The sequence below is a fragment of the Oncorhynchus kisutch genome, linkage group LG11 (assembly GCF_002021735.2).
Source record: "Oncorhynchus kisutch isolate 150728-3 linkage group LG11, Okis_V2, whole genome shotgun sequence".
NCBI lineage: Eukaryota > Metazoa > Chordata > Actinopteri > Salmoniformes > Salmonidae > Oncorhynchus > Oncorhynchus kisutch.
In genome coordinates this window covers 60,411,967-60,428,507 of record NC_034184.2, presented here as the reverse complement: position 1 = coordinate 60,428,507, position 16,541 = coordinate 60,411,967, and the positions used below count along the sequence as shown (strand labels likewise).

The window sequence follows — 16,541 nt, the reverse complement described above, 5'->3', positions numbered from 1 at the left end:
TAAGTGAACACAGGGGACATGTTTTTGGATTCGATTCAATCCAAGCTGTTAAATAGTCAGTTATTAGGCAGGCTGTACTGCCAGGACCAGAGCTGGACTGAATGGTTGTTTGAGCACATTTAGCTTATTTAGCTTGGAGGCCCAGTTTGGAGCCTGTGCGTAAAGTTGAACCAAGCCCTAAGCCACGGTGGCTGACCTCCCCCTCCCCATAGAGCAGAATCCTGGTAATGGGAAGCAGAGCTGGGTCTCTGCTGTACCAACCACAGTGATACCTCCTAGTCAGTCACACACAAATACTTTGGCTTTATGCATTGTCATTTAATGACAGGATTTAACATTGGTGTAAGTAGGGCTGTTACAGTGACCGTATTACCGCCACACCGGCAGTCAAATTCCATGTGACCGTTTAGTCACGGTAATTAGGCTTCTCCAAGCTCTGATGCTGCTGATGGTCATTAGTAGCCTGCCAAACTTACTGCCTGGTACTCAGCACTCTATTGTCCCTCTAATCACTCTGACATCATTGCAAATGTCATCGAAATTCTAATCAAACACTTCATGAGAGCCCGTGAGCAATTGCGTGAGAACACAAGAGTTTTAATGTGAATTATCTAGTGTAAATGGCCTCTATTAAAAAGAGGAGGATCCCATATTTAAAAAGAGGAGGATCTACTATATTTATTTCTCAACTTTCCTAATTTCGAACACATTGCTTATCTTTACAACAGGAGTATAGCCTACCTGGCTGGCATGAAAACGAACCATGGGAAAATCATCCTCCATTATCTATTTAAGTGCATAGATGACATGTATTTTTTTCCCCTCCCAAGTTTTGAAACAGGTGCATGATATTGGTCCATTCTAAATCAAAACAAATGTCACACATATATTATTTAGTATGTGTAAAGACAAGATTAAATCAAGAATAGTCTGATGGGTGACAATATTCACCTTTCACTTGACTATGCTTGGAATATTAATTTCTCGCACAGAATAGAATAGGTCACCTTTTGTACTATGGGGGATAGTAGATTGACATAGGCTGATGCTTTTGCTGTTTGTTAGGGCTACTCATCCTGTTGGCTGACTATCTTGTTGGATGACGAAATGTAAATGTGGACAGTTCTTCCAACATCTTCAATATGAGCCTTGGAATTTGAAAGGACGCTTGCAGTTGCGTCCCCGATGTGTATGTCTTCATTAGTAGCCTTTGAGAAGGACCCGATCACGTGACAAGCTTTGGCTAATAATAATTTAGAATCTGAGAGAGCCATGTGAGTGAGAGGTGCTTCAGAGCACACAGCCAGGAGAAGAGAATTATGACGATTATATTCAGTCCAAGGACACAACAGAAACTGGACACAAAAGGCATGGATTTTTTTGGGGGTTTTACGGCCACACAAAGGAGATGAAGCTGGGAAATTTGAGGCTGTCACTGGTGTAGAGAGGAGTAGGCAGGAGGCAGTCACAGGTTTAGAACTATTGTATTTAATTAAGCACCATAGATCAACGCGGGACGAAACCCAAAAGATATTGTGCTCAAAATATATCTTCATAAACAAAAAGGCACAGGATGAACCCAAAGTGCAAAATATAAAGTACTCAGGAAATAGTAGGCAAGATTCCTGTCATGAAAACAAGTAACATTTTCAGTGACCGACAAAGACAAATGTCAGAGGGAGTATATATACGATGATAGAGTGGGGATTGGAACCAGGTGTGTGTAATGATGACGAGACAAGTCCGGGGTTGATGAGTGAAGGGCATTTGCCAGCAGTAGGTTCAGCAGCAGCTAGAAGGCCGGCGACGCTGAACACCTGAGCTGGACAGGATGGGGAGCCAAAGCGAAGGCTGGTGTGACAGAGTCATTATTAAGTGCTTGTCAAATTGTGAATGAGAGACTGATGAAGTGTGTGCAGCCATGAGACTTTTTTCAAATCATCATTAGATTCGCATCATACAGCCTTAGAATGTATTAACAATCAAAACATATATCCCAACATTTGTATCACAAATAAGTTGCATAAATAACTCTAAATTAAGTATACAGGAGGACCTGTTTCTTTGTTAACTGCTCAACACCGAATAGTCGCATTTGCGCACTCCCTCGAATTGCTTGGAGAAAATATGTTCAATTGTATTCTTCATACTATAAAATAATATAAAATAATGCCACGGAATTCTATCCAAATTGTGTCTGCTAAATGAAATAGTGTAGCCCAGATCAGGGCCTAGCATAAGGACAACTCAGAGTATGCTATTCTGTTCATCTGAAATAGACTACATTTTCTTCATATCGTGTTTCTTCAGACCTGTCTAAAATAAATTATGTATTTATTGTGAAGGTGTAGGCTATATTACGGCGCACAATACGGCGCCCAGCGTAGTCCGGGTTTGGCCGGGGTAGGCCATCATTGTAAATAAGAATTAGTTTTTTAACTGGCGTGCCTAGTTAAATAAAAGTTAAGTAAAAAAAATATGTTTTAATTAAATGGATTTATTAGACTTTTTAAAATTAAGATTTTCCAAAGGTCTGCATCAGTGGCTTGTGTGGAAACCAGGAGATGCTGAATGTGTTTATGTTAATTAAGTGACAATTACCGTGAGACAGGCAGTTATTTGCTTGACAATTACCGGCTGAGAAAATGTTATGACCGCCACAGCCCTAGGTGTATTTCTCAACTTTCCTAATGTGTTTATTCATGCATATTCATTCACACAGAGACATAGGCATAAGCACACACACACGCACACACACACACACGCACACACGTACACGCACATGCACACACGCACACACACACACGCACACACACACACACGCACACACACGCACACACGTACACGCACACGGCACATGCACACACGCACACACACACAAACACACACACACACACACACACACACACACACACACACACACACACACACACACACACACACACACACACACACACACACACACACACACACACACACACACACACACACACACTTTGTCTCGTACTTTGTACTACTTTATGCCATTGAAGAAGTCAGCGCTGCGTATGAGTCAGTCATTGAGCCTTCCTCCCCCTCCAAATTGTAAAAAGAGCTCTTGGCTTGGTTTACAGTATATCAAACGATCTTATTAAACTTCTCATTTCTATTTGGAGTAAAGAGCCACAGATGGGCTGCAGGAAAAGTCCAGAATTGAGCATGATTTACAAAACAAATGTACCATTCCAACCGTATTGTCCTGCTTTTTCGAAAGACACCGTTTTGGTCTTTCGGCACAACAAGGTTCTCCATGACTGTCCATTGTCTTTATGTGCTCTCACCAGGAGTCTATCTAACTAGTCTATTTCTCAACCATCTCAACCATCCGTGATGCCAGAAGTTCACTTTCACATAGCAATGCGATGATTGCCCTCCTGGAGCTGATTTTGTGCTGATTTCTGGAAAGGGTTTGAGTGTGTGTTAGGCAGGGCACAGTTTCAGATCCCTCAGAGCCTAACCTCCGCTCACTGACCTCCTCTCACTGACCTCTGCTCCTCATCGGTTAATATTGCTTTCTCCTCATATTTACTGTAAATTAACCCTGTCTTCTAATGAGCAAGGCTGTACGTTTCTGCTCGACCGTTTGCCCCAGGGACGTCCCGTTTGACATTCTGGCCAAGAGTTTAAAGGGCAATCCGGGATTGGTACATCCGTTTTCGGACTGTGAAATGAATGACACAAGCCATTGGCCACTTGAGCAGTTTTATGTTTTTCTAATCCCAGAGTGACCCTTTAATGGTCGATTTGTGGAAGAGAACAAGTTGATGAGGCTTGGTGAGGATACGGTTCCAGTAAACTGACCAAACGTTTAGTCAAAGGCAAAGCTCTGGGACATAACAGCATACTCCGATGTGAACAAGGTAGACATTGTCAGGATGTCAGAACTCAATAACATTAGAAGAACAACAGCATACACTGTTCATCCCAAACAGCACTTAGTTTGGAAAAGAGATTGGTGTTCTTTACTTGTTGTGGAAAACGTTCTTATTGTTTGGAGCAGCATTGTGTTTTGCTGTGAGCAATAAAAGTGTTTTTGTCAGTCTGTGGTCTCAGTATGGTCTCAGTATCCTGGATGTTGGTTGTTTTGTGGTCGTGGTCGGCAAGGCTAACCTAGGTTTGACCGTGCAGCTGTGGGAAGTGATGACGACCCCACTGTCCAATTGAATGAGTAGCAGCCAGTCTGAAGGAACCATGAAACTCCACAGATAGACAACACATTGTTGTTAAACTGTGAAGAAGGAAGCGCCGCATTCATTCTTGTCTCCATTTCTCTGGAATCTGCTCTAATTTCTCTCAGATCCTTCCTCAAAAAATTTGTATAAGTCACTGTAGCCTACAGTCACTTCGTGGGCTTATCTTTCGTTGACAGATTTCGGCCGGAGTAAAACCTCTCGCTTTGCCTCTTCATCTCTGGTAAATTCAAAACTCAATGTTTAAATGGCATCAGCTATCAGTGGTTCTCTACTCTATGTTGCCGTCTGTTTTGTGGATTTGGTTTGGTGATCTGATATGAGAACAGAAAGTTTATGTTTCACATTTTGTTTGAATTGTCCATTGTACATCTGTCAGATGATTACTAGGCTTCTAACATTCAACACGGGAATCTGTGGGCCTTAAATCCCAGGTGCCTACAGCATGAACATAACGATGCTTTCCCAGTGAGTGACAATGTTTATTGACCTAACTTTGATGTGACGCTGTCAGGAGTCCAGCATCTATACGGTGTCCCAAAAAGCATCCTATTTCCTATATAGCGCACTAATTTTGACCAGGGCAAATGGCACTTTATTCCCTATATAGTGCACTACTTTTGACCAAAGGGAATAAGGTGCCATTTAGGACATAGCCTGTGTCTGTTGTCAGACTGAAGGGCCCATCCAGGAAGTCACCCACTGGGCGACAAACAACCAAGCCATGACCTTTGGATCACGACCTTGGACTGAGACTGTCACTGGGATCTCACTGGGGTGCAGAAAAACACAAGAGCCCAACAGAACACAGCTGCTTCATCTGATACCTCCAGCCCCCTTCTCTCTAAACCTGACCATCGATTGGAAAGAGTAGGGATGGAATGAGCTGGAGGGGGTTGCAGGTTGCTTTGTTGTTGTGGCGGCCATGTTTGTGTTTTGACAGCTGTCCTCCATGTTGAATAATTGGACAGCTAATCCTGGGAGCTCGGTTGATCCTGTCAACATTGTCTAATGACGAAAAAGTTGGAACGCCTTGTCTGTGTATTGTAGAAATTCATTTTCTAGTGTTTTGATTTACTTTCAGAGCAATAGATGTATAAGAACTCTGTCAACATATTTAGATAGCACTGCTGTTTCTGGCGCAAGGCTTTTTGATGACTTTGAAGTGGTGTTCTCATGTGCTTGTTTAGCAGTGGAAGCCGGCATTGGGTTTGTACTCCAAACACACGTCAGTCGTTATAAATGTTCGGAAGCTCTGATATCCATTTTGTTTAGCCCTGGCGGCTACATACTCAACGAGCATTGCTATGATCTACAACGATCTATGCATAGAGGCAAACCACAGATTGAAGCGGATCTTTGTCACTGACCAAGACATTTGTCAGCTGCTATTGGACCTGTCTGACGTGATTCTGTGTAACTGACTGCAGACACAGAACTTGCACAGTGATTGTAAGAGATATTCTTGGTAGGCGCTAGTCCTTGTTAAGAGACTTTAAGGGGGCCACTGAGGGGCCAGTTATAGATGGGGGCATCCTAAGCCATGTGAGGGTGCCATTCATGACTCACTGAGAGCTGGACAAGGTACCTCAGCTCCAAAAGGAAACATGTGATGTCAGGATAGCAAGGTGACCAGGTGCTATCATTCATATCTCTCTCTCTCTCTCTCGCTCTCATTTCTGTCTCATTCTCTTTATTTCCCTCTCTGTCTTTTTCTTCTCTCTTCTTTCTTGCTGCTTCCCAACTGCTATCGCTCTTTGTCCATCTCTACTCTCCTTCTCTGACTTTCTCTTGATTACCTTCTTTAGCTGTAATTACAGTGCGTTCAGAAAGTATTCATACCCTTTTCGTTTTTCCACATTTGTTACGATACAGCCGTATTCTAAAATGGATGAAATGTTTATTTTTCCTCCTCAATCTACACACAATATCCCATAATGACAAAGTGAAAACGGGTTTTTAGACATTTTAGCATATTTATTAAAAATCAAAACAGATATCTTATTTTTTTACAAGTATTCAGACACTTTGCTGTGAGACTCGAAATTGAGCTCAGGTACTTCCTGTTTCCATTGATCATCCTTGAGATGTTTCTACAACTTGATTGGAGTCCAGCAGTGGTAAATTCAATTGATTGGACATGATTTGGAACAACACACACCTGTCTATATAAGGTCCTACGGTTGACAGTGCATGTCAGAGAAAAAAAACCAAGCCATGAGGTTGAAGGAATTGTCCGTAGAGCACTGAGACAGGATTGTGTAGAGGCACAGCTCTGGTGAAGTACTCCAAAAAATATCTGCAGGTCCCCAAGAACACAGTAGCCTCCATCATTCTTAAATGGAAGAAGTCTGGAAGCACCAAGACTAGAGCTGGCCGCCCAGCCAAACGAGCAATTGGGGGAGAAAAGTCGGGGAGGTGACCAAGAACCCAATGGACACTCTGAAGGAGCTCCGGAGTTCCTCTGTGGAGATGGGAGAATCTTCCAGAAGGACAACCTAAAATTTCTAAAAACCCTATTTTTGCTTTGTCATTGTGTGTAGATTGATGAGGAAACATACAATTAGATCAATTTTAGAATAAGGCTGTAAGGTAACTAAATGTGAAAAAAGACAAGGGGCCTGAACACTTTCCGAATGCGCTGTAGTGACTGTTGTTAAAGAGTAACAGTAATGAAAAGAACAGCTCTCCAGTTGTGTTGTCTTAACATGTTGTGTCATCGAGCAGTGTGCCGACTGCTGAAGTGCTCCATGGGGTTGTTAGGGGCGATGGGGAGTGCATAATTAGCCTTGGTGAGCTAAAGTGAAGTTAGTGGACTGCTGCTTGCTCGGACTGCCAGGGAGTTGAGTCAACATGAATGACTCAAGGTTGGCTAGGAGCTAGTGAAAGCTTGGAGTGTGGAACTGTGTTTGCGTATGCTTTGTCCGTGCCTCAACACTCATTCAGGTAAAGAAAATTTTCACTCTGACTTGGCTGTGTGGCTGTGTGGACACAATGCATCTTCAAGTCCCACTGCGGCCCTATAGCAGCCGAGCAACCTGACAAACTTTTTATAATCAATTAAAAAAGGATTTCTTATTTACAATGACGACCTGATCACTCCAGTTTTTTTCTAATTGGCTAAAGCTATCCCTTGCTAGCTATACCTCTTTTCAACTGTATGGGTGGTGACTCAAGTGCTCGGGCACCAAATGGTTCCAGTGCACTAAAAAAAATTAAGATTCTTAAATGGTTCTTCCTCAGCTCTTAAGGTTCCTTGGAGAACTCTTGCCCGATAAAGATTAACCTTTTAGTTAAGAGTGGGGTTCTTCGCGTGGCATATATGGTTCTTCAAAGTTCTAAAACGTATGGAAGGCTGCAGATGTGTCCCTTTCATAGCACAGAGCATATTGGACAGTGTTAACTAGTGTAACATTTCTAGTTACACTAGGCTTAAATCTAGGCTTAAATTAACACTGTAAAGAGTCAAATGAACACTAAGTGGTGTAAAATAACCTCAGTGTTGGTGTTAATAACCATAGCTGAAACAAAACCACCCCCAGCGTTATCATATTTCACAGCATGCATTGATTTTTAGAATTGTTTGTTTCAATATCTATGTTTTTGATTGATTAACTAATCTTATGCTACTCAAATATAAATAACGTACATTTTTCTAAACGGATCAAATCTGTTACTTGGACTTATTGCACCCATTACTGAAATAGTTGTTCCAGTTTAGATGCTTTAGGTCCCTCAAACTCAACTCTGGGCCTTGAAGCCAGTTCCACTGCATTATGAATATTATTTTTACTGTCCCCCTTTAATCAGGGACTGATTTAGACCTGGGACAGCAGCTGTGTGCAATTAATGATCAGGTAGAACAGAAAACCAGCAGGCTCTGGATCTTGTAGGGTAAGAGTTGAATACCTCTGCTTTAGGTAGTATCATACAGTATCTTAGTCCTCCCAACCCTAGCAGTCATTCTGAATATAGGTTGCAGGTGAAAACAAATTCAGAATGTTGGTTATCCCTACTCTGTCTGGTTTCTAATAACAATAACACATTACTTTACAGGCATGCTGTGGCCTGTAAACCATGAATTTCAGGTGACCTTGTTAGGGTTTAACTAGACCCTCAAAATAAGGCCTTATGAAATATAAATTGTCTTTAAACATTGAGTCATTCAATTAGGATCTCACTCAGCAAATGTGACATGGATAAAAATGAATGAAAGAAACAATCATGTCTCTGTTACTAGAAAACATAGTCATGGGTGGTACTCTAAAAATTCACTTGAAAGGCACCCTGGGAAATATGTAAATTATTAGGATATAATTCATTATCATAATCACATTAAACAAAACAGGAAGCTCAATAGGCATATATTTAGCATAGGCCAAGAAGTGTTAACACAAAGATTGCATTGGCACAGGCTGCCTTTGTGTTACCATGGAAATTTCCATGTCTTGGAAGTGGCTTTCCTTGCGCTGAACATGCAAAGGAGTTTTATTTCAGGTACATGGAAAGCAGACCTTTCATTTTCCCCCACTTCCTGAATTCAAATGAAATACAGCTGTGTTCCCGTCAGCACTGCGGATCTCGGCACTCATCTGTCAGGAAAGATATCCTTGGAAAGAAATATTCCAAGAGAATGTAGGAGAATGCTTGCGTGGCTCTGTGACTTTCCCCACTTGAAGGTCCATGGTTTGAATCAGAGGAGGTTGGTATCATATCTCTTCATCTTATGTGTTTGTTTGGTGTCCCTCACCCCCTCACCAACCGGGCCCTCGGGGGACCAGTGGGCCCTTTAATGTGGCCTCCAGGCTGTTTGTCCAGATGTGTTGATCTGGAGATTCAGACCCAGAACCTGGATAGACCCCAGATTCCCAGCCCACATAGGGCCAGCTAGGCCCCACTCTGACCTCGCTCGCTGCTGTCTCCACTGACTCGGCAGCCATCTGAGCCACAATAGACACCTGATCACATGTGTTCCAAATGGCATCCTGTTACCTATATAGTCCACTACTTATGACAATGGCACCCTATCCCCTAGGCCCCTCAAACTCAACTCTGGACTTCAAAACCAGTTTCACTACGTTTTTTCATTGTTCCCGTCTAATCAGGGACTGATTTAAGTGGGTGCAATTAATTATCAGGTAGAACAGAAAACCAGCAGACCTCGTAGGGTAAGAGTTGAATAACCCTGCCACAGGCAATGCACAGAGACCCAGGACCTTCATACAATGTAGTAAATGTTTTGGTATGATAACCATAACATCCTTTCACTTCATATGGTTACATTGTGAATATTGATGTAGGAAGGAAAGGATATATGCTAACTATTTTCCCAAATGTTTATTAATCTGCATTTCTCTCCCTTGTGTAGGGATCCAGGAGGGGACCCAGTGCACTAAGTGTAAGAATGAGTGGGCGTTAAAGACCTCCATAGCACTACTCTACGTGCTGTGCACTCTACTCACCATCGCTGTGGCTGTCCTCGGGTATAAAGGTAAGCGGAGACACACATCGATCTGTCAGTCAAAGTGCATGCATGCTTGCGTCCCAAATGGCACCCTATTCCCTATGTAGTGCACGACTTTTGACCAGGACCCATAGGGAATAAGGTGTCAACATTAAAGAGGTAGGGAGAGACATATTTTCATGCTGGTGTGTCTGTCAAAAGGGCATGCTACTTTTGAGACATAGAATAGAAAGTGTATGTCATTGTCCAACCGTGGTGGCTAGCATCGGTCAAACAAACCTGCATGTTGCTACTTGACATATTTCACTGAAGTCGTTTGGTTTGTTGAGAAAGTGATTGTCCAAACTGTGCGTGGGGTCCTTGTTCATATCCTGCCAGGAAATAAGATTACATTGGAGAGTGTGTGTGTGGGGGGGACCAGGCTGTGTGTGTGTTGTGTGTTTGTGTGCCTAACATCCCCCCCAGTGACCCCTTTCGGTCTGCCCAAACATGACATAGATGCTGTTGGACAATGTTTCATTGTTATTCATTAAGGTAAGTGGAAGAGTCATGGAAACTCTGAGAGATCCCACTCTGCCAGATCATCACAATCTCTGAAACTAAAACAATCCCTTTTCTCTCGAAAGTAACATTTACACACAGTCTGCCACCCGCAGCCTGCCCCCTTTTTTCTGCTTTTCCACGAAACCTCAGTGCCGTTGTCTGTCCTCCCCCTTGCACCCTTCCTGCACCCCTGCACACGTCCCCCCATTCACCCTGTCTCTGTTTATTTAACCAACACCCCCAATCACACCTCCGGGAACCAACCCGCGGCTTTGCTGAGCTCCACTTCCTGCGTTCTGATTTTTCCAGCTTTGGGAAAACTGTCCCGCAACGGTCCGAAGGCCAAACTTAAGACTGTTCCTGTGATAATTGCGCTAAACCATTCCCATATGTGTACACGTGTTTTTTCCCCCCCTATTTACAACATCTCAAAATGACACTGGTTTACCTCTCTCGTGGTTATTGGGAGATTCTCAACTGCATTAAAAGTAATGTCCTTTACACTCACAATTGGGTTCAGTCAGTCAGCAGTCAATCCTCATCCTTGCTCCCCGCTGCACATTTTAATGCATCCCTAATTTAGACCAGATGAGCGGTGAACTCGGTGCCACTCTAGCAGAACCCACTGAAATTGGGTTTTTACTGGCGGAGCTGTAGTACTGGGCTGTCCAGGGAACCACAGCTCCACAGCCTAAACATGCAGTCAGGTCCAGATGGTTATGTGGAGTGAGATCCCAATGCTCTATTCACCTCACATCTGTATTCTGTACTGTAGAATACAGCATATCTCTGACCCTGTACTCTCTACTCTCACCCATAACAATGTCCTCGCTTTGTCTCTTTATCTCTTTATGGTGTGTATGTGGTCTCCACTGAGATATAGAACCTCCATGATATAGGCTTTCCTTGCAGGCAAGACTAGGGCTGCATCCCAAATGTCAGCCTATTCCCTATATAGTCCACTACTTTTGACCAGGGGGCTCTGGTCAAAATTAGTGCACTATATAGGGAATAGGGTGGCATTTGAGACACGACCCAGTTTGGATGAGGTAGGGATCAGATAAGTATGAATATGAGGAAGGAGAGGACACAGAGAGGGGGATTAGAGGGTGTAGGGGGAGTCTCCCCACTCGTTGTCCTCACTCAGCACTCTTGCCGCATTCATTTATTTTTCCCTTTCTTTCTTTTCCTCTGTTTCTCTCTGTGCTCAGGCTGTGTGCATGGGATCTGCCACTACATTCTGGGCTATAATCAGAGCTTTAGCCAAAATAAGCGGAGTTGTCAGGTTGTGTGTATGTGTGTATGCACGCATGTGTGTGTGTGTATGCTTTTGTGCGTGCATACTCAGTGCCTGCTCAGTGTGTGGGTGGGTGTGTGTGTGTTGTGTGTGAGGAAGGGATGACACCCAGAAACCACAGCTGCAGCACAGCTGGCCTACTACACATGCCATAGTAGGGCATAGCTCTTGGGCAGATATTATACAGTGTGTGTGTGTGTATGTGAGTGTTGGTGTGTGTGTATGTGTGTGTTTGTGTGTGTGTTATGCAGAGAAACAATGTATAGTAAATGTATGGTTTAATGTGAGTGTGTCTTTCGAGCTCTGTGTGGTACAGCAGTGTATGGTGTCTGGAAATGTGTCTCATTTAGTTTGCAATGGAACATTTCATTCAGACTGGCCATACCTATCCAATCTGAGGTAAAACTACTCTTTCAATCGACAGGGAGTTTTCATAGATCATATGGCTTTCTCAAAACTGTCATAGTTGTTTTTGTATTTCAAAAGTATTTTGGGTGGTTAGTCATCTATGAAGGTGAAAATGTAAAACATACAGTACCAGTCTAAAGTTTGGACACACCTACTCATTCAAGGGATTTTCTTTATTTGACTATTTTCTACATTGTAGAATAATAGTGAAGACATCAACACTATGAAATAACACATATGGAATCATGTAGTAACCAAAAAAGTGTTAAACAAATCAAAATATATTTAAGATTTGAGATTCTTCAAAGTAGCTAGCCTTTGCCTTGATGACAGGTTTGCACACTCTTGGCATTCTCTCAACCAGCTTCACCTGAAATACTTTTGCGATAGTCTTGAAGGAGTTCCCACATATGCTGAGTACTTGTTGGCTGCCTTTTCTTCACTCTGTGGTCTAACTAATCCCAAACCATCTCAATTGGGTTGAGGTCGGGTGATCGTGGAGGCCATCTGGTCATCTGATGCAGTACTCCATGACTCTCCTTGGTCAAATAGCCCTTACACAGCCTTAAGGTGTGTTGGGTCATTGTCCTGATGAAAAAATAATGATAGTCCCACTCAGCACAAACAAGATGGGATGGTGTATCGCTGCAAAATACTGTGGTGGCCATTAAAACCTCTTAAGGATCCACTCCTATTTTTTAATTTTAGCGTAAAATTACATACCCAAATCTAACTGCCTGTAGCTCAGGCCCTGAAGCAAGGATATGCGTATTCTTGGTACCATTTGAAAGGGAACACTTTGAAGTTTGTGGAAATGTGAAAGAATGTAGGAAAATATAACACAATAGATCTGGTAAAAAATAATACAAAGAAAAAAACAACCGTTCTTTTGAAAATGTGTTTTACCATCATCTTTGAAATGCAAGAGAAAGGCCATAATGTATTATTCCAGCCCAGGTGCAATTTTGGCCACTAGATGGCAGCAGTGTATGTGCAAAGTTTTAGACTGATCCAATGAACCATTGTATTTCTGTAAAAAAAATTGTATCAAGACGGCTCAAATGTGCCTACTTTGTTTATTAATAACTTTTTCATGCTAATCGAATTAGCCTACATTAGCTTAACAGTCCCGTGGACGGGACACCGATCCCAAAGAAGTTGTTTAAGTGTGCCTTGAATTCTAAATAAATTACAGACTGTGTCACCAGCAAAGGACCCCCACATCATCATACCTCCTCCGTACTTCACGTTGGGAACTACACATGAGGAGATCATCCGTTCCCCTACTCAGCATCTCACAAAGACACAGCGGTTGGAACCAAAAATCTCAAATTTGGACTCATCAGACCAAAAGACAAATGTCCACCAGTCTATTGTCAATTGCTTGTGTTTCTTGGCCCAAGCAAGTCTCTTCATATTATTGGTGCCCATTAGTAGTCGTTTCTTTGCAGCAATTCGACTATGAAGGCCTGATTCACGCAGTCTTCTCTGAACAGTTGACATGAAAAGGTGTCTGTTACTTGAACTCTGTGAAGTATTTATTTGGGCTGCAATTTCTGAGGCTGGTAACTCTGATGAACTTATCCATGGCAGCAAAGGAAACTCAGGGTCTTTCTTTCCTGTGGCGGTCCTCTCGCCAGTTTCATCATAGAGCTTGATGGTTTTTGTGACTGCACTTTCAAAGCTTTTGAAATTTTCCAAATTGACTTACCTTCATGTCTTAAAGGAATGTTGGACTGTCGTTTCTCTTTGCTTATTTGAGCTGTTCTTGCCATAATATGGACTTGGTCTTTTAACAAATAGGGCTATCGTCTGTATACCACCCATACCTTGTCACAACACAACTGCTTGTCTCAAACGCATTAAGAAGGAAAGAAATTCCACAAAATTCCTCTGACACTGCCTGGTATAGAGGTCCTGGATGGCAAGAAGCTTGGCCCCAGTGATGTACTGGGCCGTACGCACAACCTTCTGTAGTGCCTTGCGGTCGGAGGCCGAGCAGTTGCCATACCAGGCGGTGATGCAACCAGTGCAGCTGTAGATCTTTTTGAGGATCTGAGGACCGATTCCAAATCTTTTAAGTCTCCTGATAGAGAATAGGCATTGTTGTGCCCTCTTCACGACTGTCTTGGTGTGTTTGGAACATGATAGTTTGTTGGTGATGTGGACACCAAGGAACTTGAAGCTCTCGACCTGCTCCACTACAGCCTTGTTGATGAGAAGGGGGGCGTGCTCGGCCCTCCTTTTCCTGTAGTCCACCATCATCTCTTTTGTCTTGATCACGTTGAGGGAGAGGTTCTTATCCTGGCACCGCACTGCCAGGACTCTGACCTCATCCCTATAGTCTGTCTCTTTGTCGGTGATCAGGCTGTTGTGTCGTCGGCAAACTTAATGATGGTGTTGGAGTCATACTGTTGGAGTCGTACTTGGCCATGCAGTCATGGGTGAACAGGGAGTACAGGAGGGGACTGAGCACCCCCTCCTGAGGGGCCCCCATGTTGAGGATCATCGTGGCAGATGTGTTGTTACCTACCCTTACCATCTGGGGCCGGCCCATCAGGAAGTTCAGGATCCAGTTGAAAAGGGAGGTGTTTAGTCCCAGGGTCCTTAGCTCAGGGGTGAACTTTGAGGGCACCATGGTGTTGAACGCTGAACTGTTGTGAATGAATAGCATTCTCACATAGGTGTTCCTTTTGTCCAGGTGGGAAAGGGCAGTTTTGAGTGCAATAGAGATTGCATCATTTGTGGATCTGTTGGGGCGGAATGTAAATTGAAGTGGGTCTAGGGTTTCTGGGATAATGGTGTTGATGTGAGCCATGACCAGCCTTTCAAAGCACTTCATGGCTACAGACGTGAGTGCTACGGGTCAGTAGTAATATATGCAGGTTAAATTGGTGTTCTTGGGCACAGGGACTATGGTGGTCTGCTTGAAACATGTTGGTATTACAGACTCGTTCAGGGACAGGTTGAAAATGTCAGTGAAGATACTTGCCAGTGTGTCAGCACATGCTCAGAGTACACATCCTGATCATTTGTTTGGCCCTGTGGCCTTGTGAATGTTGACCTGTTTAAAGGTCTTACTCACATCGGCTATGGAGAACGTGATCACACAGTCTTCTGGAAGAGCTGATGCTCTCATGCATGCTTCAGTGTTGCTTGCCTCGAAGCGAGCATAGAAGTTATTTAGCTCGTCTGGTAGGCTAGTGTCACTGGGCAGCTCACGGCTGCGCTTCCCTTTGTAGTCCGTAATAGTTGGCCAGCCCTGCCACATCCGATGAGCGTGGAGCCGGTGTAGTACTATTCAATCTTAGTCCTGTATTGACGCTTTGACTGTTTGATGGTTCGTCGGAGGGCATAGCGGGATTTCTTATAAGCGTTCAGGTTAGAGTCCCACTCCTTGAAAGCGGCAGCTCTACCCTTTAGCTCAGTGCTGATGTCGCCTGTAATCCATGACTTCTGGTTGGAGTATGTACGTGTGGTCACTGTGGAAACGACGCCATCGATGCACTTTTTGATGAAGCCAGTGACTGATGTGGTGTATTCCTCAATGCCATTGTAAGAATCCCGGAACAGATTCCAGTCTATGCTAGCAAAACAGTCCTGTAGCTTAACATCTGTGTCATCTGACCACTTCCTCATTAAGCGAGTAACTGGTGCTTCGTGCTTTCGTTTTTGCTCGTCAGCAGGAATCAGGACGATTGAGTTATAGTCAGATTTGCCAAATGGAGGGCGAGGAAGAGCTTTGTAAGTGTCTCTGTGTGTAGTGTAAAGGTGGTCTAGAGTTTTTTTCCCTCTGGTTGCACATTGCTGGTAGAAATGAGGTAAAACAGATTTAAGTTTCCCTGCATTAAAGTCTCATGCCACTAGGAGCGCCGCCTCTGGATGAGCATTATCTTGTTTGCTTATGGCTTTATACAGCTCGTTGAGTGCCGTCTTAGTGCCAGCGTTGGTTTGTGGTGGTAAATAGACAGCTACGAAAAATATAGATGAAAACTCTCTTGGTCTATAGCTTATCATGTGATACTCTACCTCAGGCGAGCAAAACCTTGAGAGAAATAGACACAGACCGCCACCCCTTGTCTTACTGGAGGCAGCTGTTCTATCTTGCCGATGGACCGAAACACCCAGACAGTTGTATGTTATCCATGTCGTATGTTGTAAGTTATCCATGTCCAGTCACGACTCGGTGAAACATAAGATATTACAGTTTTTAATGTCCCGATGTTAGTCTTATCAGAGCTCATCCATTTTATTATCCAAGGGGGATTACTCACTCACCGTCGGATCCTTACAAGGCACCCAGACCTACGTCCACAATATCTCTGTATCTTCTTCATGCGAATGATGGGGATTTGGGACTTGTTGGGTGCCTGAAGTAAATCCTTTGCGTCAAAGAAAAAGAAAAATGCTTTGTCCAGTACGAGGCGAGTAATCGCTGTCCTGATATCCAGAAGCTTTTTTCGGTCATAAGAGACGGTGGCAGAAACATTATGTACAAAATAAGTTACAAATAACGTAAAAAAAACACACACAATAGCACAATTGGTAAGGAGCCCGTAAAACAGCAGCCATCTCCTCCGGGCGTCATCTTTTACAACTT

General features: G+C 43.4%; 1 protein-coding gene across 2 annotated transcripts in view; it reads left to right on the top strand.

The window, feature by feature from the left end:
* Positions 1 to 16,541, top strand: part of LOC109899490 (collectin-12) — a 59,305-nt gene that overhangs the window by 33,009 nt on the left and 9,755 nt on the right. For both annotated transcript variants that reach the window (XM_020494778.2, XM_031835993.1), the window contains one exon: positions 9,598 to 9,720. In XM_020494778.2, the coding sequence (XP_020350367.1) occupies positions 9,598 to 9,720 (123 nt within the window). The remainder of the gene's footprint in view (positions 1 to 9,597; positions 9,721 to 16,541) is intronic.